Raw genomic sequence first — 10178 nt, forward strand, 5'->3', positions numbered from 1 at the left:
TCACCCTTTCCCCACACAGCAGATCCAACGTGTGCCTGGAAAGATGTTGGCTGTGGGAGGACGTGGAGGAAGCACGATGGGGAGGGGCTCGTTGCACAAGGTTCCTGGGGGAAGGGCGTGCAAGAGGAGCACGTGGTGGTTATGAAAGGTAGAGAGGGTGGGGACTGAGGAGGAAGGAGACAGAGGAAGTACGGGAGAGGGAAGCAGAGTTAAATCCCAGAGGATGTGGAAGGGTTTAAAGGTGATGCAGAGACGAAATGGAAGCAGGTGATGGTGGGGGTGCGAGTGGGGCAGTGGGGAGGAGGACACAATGGGGAGGCAGGGTTGTTTTGGTGCTACCGATTGGGAACCCCCTGCTCATGTCCTGCTGTCTGTGTTCTGTCCTGTCCTAGGGCACTAAATGAGAATATGGCCAATGGCATTGAAGATCTTATTGGGATCCCATTCCCAAACCACAGCAGCGAGGTCCTATGTGGTCTAAATGAACAGCGACATGATGGTCTCCTCTGCGATGTCATCCTCATCGTCCAAGACCAGGAGTACCGGACCCACCGCTCTGTCCTTGCTGCCTGCAGCAAGTACTTCAAAAAACTCTTCACTACCGGCACTTTAACTGACCAGCCCTATGTTTACGAGATTGACTTTGTCAAGCCTGAAGCACTTTCTGCCATCCTCGAGTTTGCCTACACCTCAACCCTCACCATCACCGCCTCCAACGTCAAGCACATCCTCAGTGCTGCCAAGATGCTGGAGATCCAGTGCATCATCAACGTCTGCCTGGAAATCATGGAGCCCGGCAGAGGGGAGGAGGAGGAAGATGACAAAGAGGATGAAGATGATGATGAAGACGAAGATGAAGATGAGGAGGAAGAGGAGGAAGAGGAAGAAGAAGTGGAAGATTTTGTCAATCAGGAGAACCTGACTGATGGCCAAGAAGTAAGCTGTCACCAAAGCCCTTCCAAGTCTGATCTTACTGAAGAAGCATTTACCGAAGCACCTAAAGACTTTCCAAATCACTACCCGGCCAACAACACCTCTGGACACTTGGGCGTGATACGAGACTTTTCCATCGAGTCCTTGCTGAGGGAAAACTTGTACCCCAAGGCAAACATCCCAGAAAGGAGGCCAGCCCTCTCTCCTTTTGCCCCTCCCTTCTTCCCCCATCTGTGGAATGGTGATTTTAGCAGCTTTCCCCAACTCGAAGAGCCGCAGATAGACAACGGCCCCTTGGATCTGGTGATCAAAAAGAGGAAGATCAAGGAAGAGGAGGAGAAGGAAGAGCTGCCTCCGCCTCCTTTCCCTAACGACTTCTTCAAGGACATGTTTACCAACACCCCAGCAGCTCCCTTAGGGCACATTAAGGCCGAGACCGACTATAGCGCTTATCTCAATTTCCTCAGCGCTACCCAATTCGGAGGAGTTTTTCCTCCGTGGCCCCTGGAGGAAGAGAGGAAGATAAAGCCCAAGGCATCCCAGCAGTGTCCCATCTGCAACAAAGTCATCATGGGGGCCGGGAAGCTGCCCCGGCACATGAGGACCCACACAGGGGAGAAGCCGTATATGTGCAATATCTGTGAGGTCCGCTTTACCAGGTGTGCACCCGGCGTGCTGGGGGGGTGGTGGGGGCTGGCTCCGGAGCTGTTTGTCCCTTTTGTCCCCAGAAACTTAGCAGAGAGAGCAGGGCCTGGTCCCCGTCCCTTTGAGAAACAGGGAGGGAGAAGAGGGAAAGAAAGAAAATGAACTCACCCATTTGGGTGAGGTGTAGATCGTAGCTGCTCGCAGGACAAAACTTAAGGAACCAATGGGATATTTTCAACACTGGGAGAAGAGGGAGCTGGAAAACAGATGGCAGCTTGTGGCCAAAGAGGCACGGGAGCTTCATCCCTACCACGCTGGGAGATGCGTTGAGTGGGAAGGGCACTGAGTGGAGGGAAGTCATTAGTTTGGGTTTGGTTTGTGCACCATTTTGGCGTTGCTGTAGGCAGCAATCAAGTTGCACTTGTTTGATTATGACAGTGTCTGTGCTTTCTGAGGCTGGAGCAGTCCTAACGATTGCATTTTGGTTTGCAAGGGTTGGATTCATTGCCTATGCCATCAGCACCCCCTGACACCTCTGCATCAGCCTACATGGGTTGGGTACTGCACGTTGGATGAGACCAGCCCTAAGGCCAGGCTGCCCACAGATAGGCACCATTGCACCTCTCTGCACCCCAGCAGAGCCCTCAGAAGTGAAAAACTGGAGCAGGCTCCAATAGAGCTATGCACATGTCATGCTGCAGCTTGCTCTGAAAGTCTGGGCACATTTAACTGTAGAGCAGAGACAAATAGATTCCTGGACCTGCTCTTGCTGGGTATAATTAATATCTAATGAGTACAATCTTTACCATAATAATAATAAAGCTTTCTGACAGGAGGATGGTGCTTCAGCTCCTGGCTGTGAGCCCCATTAGGCTGAGCCAGAGGACAATAATACTCACAGTGGGCAAAGCGGAGCTGGTGACAATGGCCGGGCCCCTGGGGTGCTTCGTGTTCAGCCTCTTTTCTTCTCTCAGCTCTGTGATAGCATTCGAGTGGAATTTATGCAGATGATGGGCAAAACTATGTTTCCATGCTCCCAAAAATAAATTCCCATGCTCCTCTCCATCAACGCGGCAGCCTCTCTGTTACGATGTGTTGACACCATTCCCATAATGGGGATAATGGGAAGAAGCCCTTCTGGAGGTTGTAGTGTACGGCTGCCCAAATCTGATAGGAACGAGGGCTGTATCATTGGCTTTGGCTGGTGAAACTGAGGCATAGAGTGCTGTTGGCACTGTGAAAATGCATAGGAGGGCTCAGAGGAGAGCTTGGCTATCCCTGTCTCTGGTCCAGGCTGTGATAGAAGGGCTGGGTCAGCATCATGGAGGGGAGTACTGTGGGTCGGGTTTCTGGATGAATCCCTCCTGTGCATCCTTTCTGCATTCGTGGCACTCTGCAGGAGGAGAATCATAGAGAGAGAGAGAGAGAGAGAAAATGAGGTACTGAATGCCCACTGAATGCAATCACCATCACTTTGTGGGTCTTCACAGCCAGGGTCTGCCTCTTCCACTCCCCACTCCCAGGCCCATCTGCCCTCAGGACTTCATTTAATAGCTTGTTAATTGTTTCAACAAAGGCTGCTCAGGTTCTGCTCTGCTGTAGTGCACTGCTCCAGCCCTACAGAGAACACTGCAAATAGTTCAGCTTTCCCACCAGGACAGCCCCAGAGGGCTCAAGGAGAAACTATTGCAGCCAGAAAGGTTAACGTTATTTGTTCACATTATTCGTGCTGTGACAGCTTGCAGAGCCCTCATCGCTCTCCTAATGCAATTGCACTGAGGACGTTCACACAGGGAGGGTGTGTTTCTCCCTCTGCTTTATCCAGCGTTCTCCATCACACCCCACAGGTGCCCCAAACGCAGCACCCAGCCGAGAAGAGCACCCACCATGGTCATCCTGTATGCAGGATTTACAGGCCTGGCATGCAGTACCTTTATTAGGAACAGCGATCCTGTGAGGTTAAACATGGCATACATGGCTTTAAATTCTATTATAGGTGAAGCTGGGAGCTCTGCTTTTCATTACCGTTTCCCAACACTTCCCATTACGTGACCCTGTGTCCATCTGCCTGCAGCTCCACTGAACGTTATCCATTTGGGCTGCAATTTGCTGTGCTGCTTTGTCTGCTTCTGAGAACTGATTTCAGCACTTTGGGAGACTGAGGGGAAATGTGGCTTCGCTAAAATCTCAGAATAAGGGCATCTTTGACAGTTTCTCGTTTGGCTCTCGGGTTCCGTCCCCATGGAGCACCAGAGGTGCTTCTTTCTGCCTTCCAAAGTGCTGCATGAGCTGCAAACCTTGGGAAAGCACTGGGGCAGCTCCTTACAGGTGGTGACAAAGTGGCTTTGCTGCTTGGGGACACCTCTTTGCATCCTTCATGGAGTCCTATATCTCTGCTTAGAGGCTTGCAGACCCCTCTCAGTGGGATTTTTGTGCCTGCAGAACCCATGGAGCCCTGCCTAGGGTAGTCCCAGGTGCGATGTATTGGGCCATGAACTCAACCTGTGCTTCCTTTGCCCTCCTCCATCCATCCCCACCACCCAGGTGACCTCAGCAGCACCACTGAGGCAAGCAGGAGCACCCAGAAGAGATGCACATCCCCACGAGCAGAGCTCCAAGACCATGGGCTCTGTGTCCCCTACGCACAGCTGGGTGAAAGACACAAACATGGGTACAAATGCTGGGTCTGCTCTGCCCTGTGCATGGAGCAGTGTGAGCTCTCATGCAGATACCAGGACTAGATCATCATGCCAAAGATAGCAGAATAGCAGGAATCAGGATGTAGGCAGCAGCATGTGGGTTCTGAGAGCTGAACTTGCCAGCATCAGTGTATTTGGGCTTGTTTTTTCCTCTGCTGTCATCCTTATATCCTTTATGTGCTAATGACATTACTCCATCTACTCTCCACACTCTTCCTGATGCCTTGGAGGGATCAGACTGAAAGCATTCCCCAAATCAGTGGAGTTCTCCCACTTTGCTATTCACTTACTTTCCGTGTAGAGACCCCTCTCACGTGTTATGGCTCAGTTCATGTGCACCCAGCTTCTCTTATTACAACTGTGTGCCTCAGCTGTGAGTTTTGCAGAAGGAGAAATCACAAAATAAAGAAAAACAAACAACAAACAGATAGCTTCTGGGCTGCCAGCTAGGGGAAATATTCTGGTAGCTCTCCGTTGTTGCTTAAAAAAGAGGTGAGCTTTATAGATAGATGCCGTGGGAATGGGTGCTACACCATGCCCTGTATCTAAACCTTTTCTGAGCAGGTGCCGTCGTGCAGAGCAGCACTGTGCTGCCAGCCGCCAGCTACAAACCTGGGCTGCGGAGACACCCAGCGGCCAGATGTGGTCATCTATGCATGGGATTTACTCTAGATAGTCTGTGTGTGTGTTGAAGCATCCGCCCAGAGAGGTGTTGGCTGCCTTATCCTTGGAGACAGCCAGGTTTGGGCGGGACAGGGCTGATGGAGCTGTGGGCTTTACGGTTCATTCATCAGGGCAGTGGGAGCAGATGGCCTTTAAGGGTCCTTTCCAACGCTGTGATCCTACGATTCTGGGACCTTAATGATCATCCACAGAACCATGGAATGGTTGGGTTGGAAAGGTCATTAAAGATTCCTTGGAAGCACAAAACCATAGGAATGGTTTGGGTTGAAGGGACCTTGACTCCGTTCATTGCAGGGAGTTGGATGAGATGACCTTTCAGGGCCCCTTCCAGCTCAAGCAATTCTATGACTCTACGAGTTTTTCCAGTTAGTTTAGGGTGGGTTTGTCAGATTTTTCCCAACCTGAGCCATCTTGGGTTGGTCCACAGAACGCTGCAGTGCAGGGCTGAGGCCGAATTCTCTTCTTTTGCAGGCAGGACAAGCTCAAAATCCACATGCGGAAGCACACGGGAGAACGGCCCTACCTGTGCATCCACTGCAACGCCAAATTCGTCCACAACTACGACCTGAAGAACCACATGCGCATCCACACGGGCGTCCGGCCCTACCAGTGTGAGTTCTGCTACAAGAGCTTCACCCGCTCCGACCACCTCCACCGCCACGTCAAGCGGCAGAGCTGCCGGATGGCGCGGCCGCGCCGGGGCCGCAAGCCGGCAGCATGGCGGGCGGCTGGCTTGCTCTTCGGGCCGAGCGGCCCACCGGTGGAGAAGGCCTTCATGGTGCCGCCAGCCCTGGAGGAGGTGGGCGGCCTTCCCATGTGCCTTCCCGGCCCCAGCCCCGAGCACTTTCTGAGCGGGACGAAGGCGGCGTTCAGCCTGCAGGAGCTGGAGGACACCCAGAGGAAGCTGCTGCGGCGAGCACAGCTGGACATGGAGCGGAACGCGGGCATCTTCGCCTTCGCCCTTGGCCACAGCGACAACCTGGCGGCCCAACCCTTCTTCCCTCTGGCCGACCCGTGGGGCACAGGGTTCAGCGGGCTGGCGGGGTTGGGCCACGTGGCGCCCATCTCGGAGGCCACCAACTAGCTCACGGTGGGGCCGCTGCCTTCCTCCCCGCCAGACTCCGCCATGCGCTCGGGGTTGGGTCACCCAACGTTGGTGGCTCCGTCCAAGGCTGCTGTTGTCCTCAGCGCTCCCAAAATGTCACTTGCCTTAGCATGGGGCATGGCCATCCCAGGGACTCTCTGCTTGGGGGACACTGGACGCCCACGAGCCGTCCAGACTTGGGTTTGGTATGTTACATTCCTTGGCCGTTCGGGTCAAAAGGACTTTTGGGAGTTGTTGGTTGTTTTTTGTTGTTGTTGTTGTTGTTGTTGTTTTTCATGGGTTTTTTTTTTTTTTTTTTAGTTAATTCCTAACTCTGGCAACAAAACTAGTTCTGAAGGGGATCCTGGTTGGTTAGTCCTAAACCATCCAAAAAAAAAAAAAAAAAAGGCTCTAGTATCACCCAGGTGGAATCTGGGTGGAAAAGGGGATATTTTGCTTATTTCTTTTTTTCCATTTCTCAATTTCACACAGAGAACCAAACCTCATTTTGAGCATTTTCACTCCAGTTGCTTAAAAAGGTGAAGAAAGATTTGGGGGAGAATCAGAAATGTTTAGATCCGGAGCTTTGGGAAAACAAACCACGAGGGAATTCTGAAATGAGAATCATTTCAAACCAAAGATTCGGAATTGCTCACTGAGAATTCACCATTGCTGACCATGGATGTTGGTCCTCACTTCACTCTTCTGTCTAATTCCTACCTACACGTTGATGGCAAAACTCAACCACACGCTTGGGTGTCCCTGAATCTGCAGTGCTGGTTGGAAAAAATTCCGATGCACAAATTTTCCTGCTGCTGGCATCAAGGGGGCCTTGTGGGGAAGGGGCCACTGAAAAAGTTTCTTGCAGACGTGGTTGTCTGCTTGCCAGAGAGTAGAAATCATCTGTGTCCACCGTTTGCTGGTTTAGATCTAAATGCTAAGAAGTGTGGCTTTTCCTTTCCTCTGCTTCGACAAATGAAAGGGGACGAGGGGGCCGCCGTCCATCTCCATCCAGTCCTTGGCTTGCCCATGGATGGTTCCGCTCTGACGCGGATGGGGGTAGTGGAGAAAAACGTACGGAGAGAAGAAAGAAAACCTTTTGAAGCTGCATCAAACTCTTTTTCTTTTAACTCTGTGCCGACTTCCTACACGGCAATGTTTTGTAGAGGACTGGTTCCTTCAGGTGTTTATTTTGGAGTCGTTGTAAAATATCCAAAGATGCTGAGTACTGTATGATCTACAAGAACTTGAAGCACGTTGTGGGGGGGGGGAGGGGGGGGGGGGGTTGTTTTTTTGTTTTTGTCCTGATTTGTGATTTTGCTTTTTTTTTTTTTTTTTTTCCTGTTTGTCTATGGGGGAAAACATTTGCAGTTTTTCTATTTATAACTATTTTTATGTGATTGCTTTATGTACAAAACAATGGGGGAAAAAAAAAGAAAAAAAAAGAAAAAAAAAAAGGGGAGAGAGAAACACACACACCAATAAATTTGCCTTAGTTACTCACGGGACAATCACCCTTAACTTTCATTGAAGCTAGAAAGCGAATGAAAATTTTTAAAAAAAGAAAGAATTTTACGTATTTATTAAACTCTATGAATTGATGCTGTTAAATTATTAGCAGGACTTGGTGCTCTTGCCTGTGGCCACGCTGAGGAAGCTGAGCTGCCCCCCAACCTCGGCTCCACCTGTACATAGTTTTGGAAATCCAGAGCGACCACACGTTCTGCAGCACCCCACTGGATGGGGATGCTGGCATGGCAATGCTGATGGCCACTAATGAGTTAAGGTTGATTCTCCCGCGTTGCGCTGGGTTGGGTTGTACAGAGCTGGGTGCGCGTTTTGGGGCAGGTGGGTGGAGGAGAGCAAACCCTATGGTGGTGGCACACGGTGACTCCAGGCCACAGGTATTTTGGTGGGTGGGGCTGACATCCCATCCCAGCAGCAGAGCACTGTGGAAGGTGCCCAGAGAGCTGCGGGTGCCACATCCCTGGAGGTGCTCGAGGCCACGTTGGATGGGCTTTAACATCCCTTCTGAACCAACTATTCCGTGGTTCTATGGTTCTGTAATCTTTGAGGTCCCTTCCAGCCCAAGCCAGGCTGTGGTTCTGTGAGTCAATGCTGTGGGGCTCTATGCAGCTTATGGGGTGGTGGTCCTTGGTCATCTTACCCCATGTCCTGTGGTCCAGCTGTGGCAGGCCCCGACAGCGGATACCATTGTGATCCCATCATTCACACTGCAGCTAAGAAGCTGCAGAATTTCCACGTTATTTTAATGCTATTTTTTAAAAGAGGTGTAGGAGCCTGGAGGGCAGGTTGTGGGTGTCAGCAGTGGGACCCACTCCGTGTCATTCAAATTCCACACTAGAGAATAGGCACCCTGTGCCTATTGAGACACCCCCGTGCTGAACGCTCAGCTTTAGGTGTCCTCATCTTTAGGCACCTGGTTAGTGGGCATGGTGGGGATGGGTTGAACTGGATGATCTCAAAGGCCTTTTCCAAACTGAGTGATTCCACGACTGTGCCTGCCAAGTGATTTCCATCCATTGGTTGCATGGAAGCAGGCAGGAGAGTGATTCCCCTGTTCAAGTTGGGGATGGACCACCTTCAGCATCATTATGGTGGTCTCTCTTCCATCTACTCATGCGGTTTGGAAATCTAGCTTGGTCTCACTGCCCTACTTTTGCAGCGAGTTATGGTGAAGCTTCTCACCACCACTGACATTGCTGGTGTTCGGGCAGCCAGATGTTGTCCAGCCCATCCGGGGCAGGCCAGACAAACCCTACCACCTCCGCAAAGAGAGGTACAGTGCTAAGAGAGCTCTGGTCTCCCAAATCTGGCTTCGCAGCTCACGTGGTGCTGAGCATCCTTGTCAGCGCCTTCACCTTGGGGAGCGAGGTTTTCATTTTATATTTTAAATCTTGTGGCTTTCAACCTGATCTTATATTCTGATTTACTTATAATGTCAAAAAAAAAAAAAAAAAAAAAAAGGGAAAAAAAAAGAAAAAAAAGAAAAAAAAAAAGAAAAAAAAAGGACTTGCAAGGGGAGGGTGAAATGAATATGTGAAAATCGCTCGGAGGAGCCGTGTGCTAATCGGGCACATGGGAATGACGGGAAGAAAACCAGCTTTGGGAGATGCTTGTTAGCAGCAACATATGGCTACACTCTGCTCTCGAGCAGCTGCTGTCATCTGCTGGAGCACCCAGAGCAAAAAGGAAAAGAAAAAGAAAGGAAGGAAGCTTGCACTTTGGGCAGCAAGAGGCAAATATAGGGAGACCTTTTTGTTGTCGGGAATGCCTCGTGATTGGGTTCGTGGGGTCTGCTGTCACCCTGTGGCACAGCCTGCACCTCCTTGGGCTGCGTGTGACTTCCTTCCCAAGTGGAAAAACAAAACAGAGAAAAGGGAAACAGGCAAAAGCCCTTCCTGCAGAAGATGCCCCATGGCCCTGCTGCTCTCTGCCCCTTTGGCCCCAGGAGCTGTGCCACCCCGCTGGCTGTAGGGAACATACCTGTGGCGTGGAAATGCCTTTTTGTTCATTGTTCTCTTGTGTCGAACTGGTGTTTCACACGACTTGCACTATGGGCTGTAGGCAGAATGCTGTCAGATCTCTTGTTCCCCTCTCTCGTTTGGTCGCGACTCCCCTTGGCTAATGAAGCGGCTGTCCTATAGGTGTCCCTGTTGCACATTTTACACCCCTGGAGGAAAATAAAGTGTTACCGAAGCAGTGAGTGGCTCTGTGTCCTTTCTTTGTGCTGGGACGCGGGGAAGGATGGCGTGGGACGGTGGCATTGCACGAGTGGGTGCAGTGCCCTCACACGAAGCCCGCAGGAAAACAGGGGTGCCCTGGGCACATTTTGGGGTTTTTCCATCCCTCTGGGTTTTGCTGTCCACGAGCTGCCGGCAGCTCAAACCCGCACTGCCCTCGTGTGGTGGCTTGCGGACATCTCTGCCACCAGAGCAGCGCTGGCGACATCGGCTGTCAGCGGTACCCATAGGTTTGGGATCGTGGTTGTATGGGGCAGGCTCGGTCCTCCATCGAGTCCTACTGCATCTACTAACCAAAAGCTTTCTGCACACCAGCTAACCACAACGAAATCATTATTCCCGTGCTGGTGCAGACAGCCCACCCATAGC

General features: G+C 51.3%; 1 protein-coding gene across 7 annotated transcripts in view; it reads left to right on the forward strand.

The window, feature by feature from the left end:
- Positions 1 to 9768, forward strand: part of ZBTB7C (zinc finger and BTB domain containing 7C) — a 105771-nt gene extending 96003 nt beyond the window's left edge. For 6 of the 7 annotated variants that reach the window (XM_046905682.1, XM_040656622.2, XM_004949017.5 and 3 more), the window contains 2 exons: positions 393 to 1592; positions 5433 to 9768. In XM_046905682.1, the coding sequence (XP_046761638.1) occupies positions 409 to 1592; positions 5433 to 6045 (1797 nt within the window). In that variant the 5' untranslated portion in view covers positions 393 to 408 and the 3' untranslated portion in view covers positions 6046 to 9768. Of the gene's footprint in view, positions 1 to 55; positions 268 to 392; positions 1593 to 5432 lie in introns of those variants that run through there. The other variant, XM_046905681.1, reaches the window with a different exon arrangement.
- Positions 9769 to 10178: the final 410 nt, after the last annotated feature.

The sequence above is a fragment of the Gallus gallus genome, chromosome Z (assembly GCF_016699485.2).
Source record: "Gallus gallus isolate bGalGal1 chromosome Z, bGalGal1.mat.broiler.GRCg7b, whole genome shotgun sequence".
Taxonomy (NCBI): domain Eukaryota; kingdom Metazoa; phylum Chordata; class Aves; order Galliformes; family Phasianidae; genus Gallus; species Gallus gallus.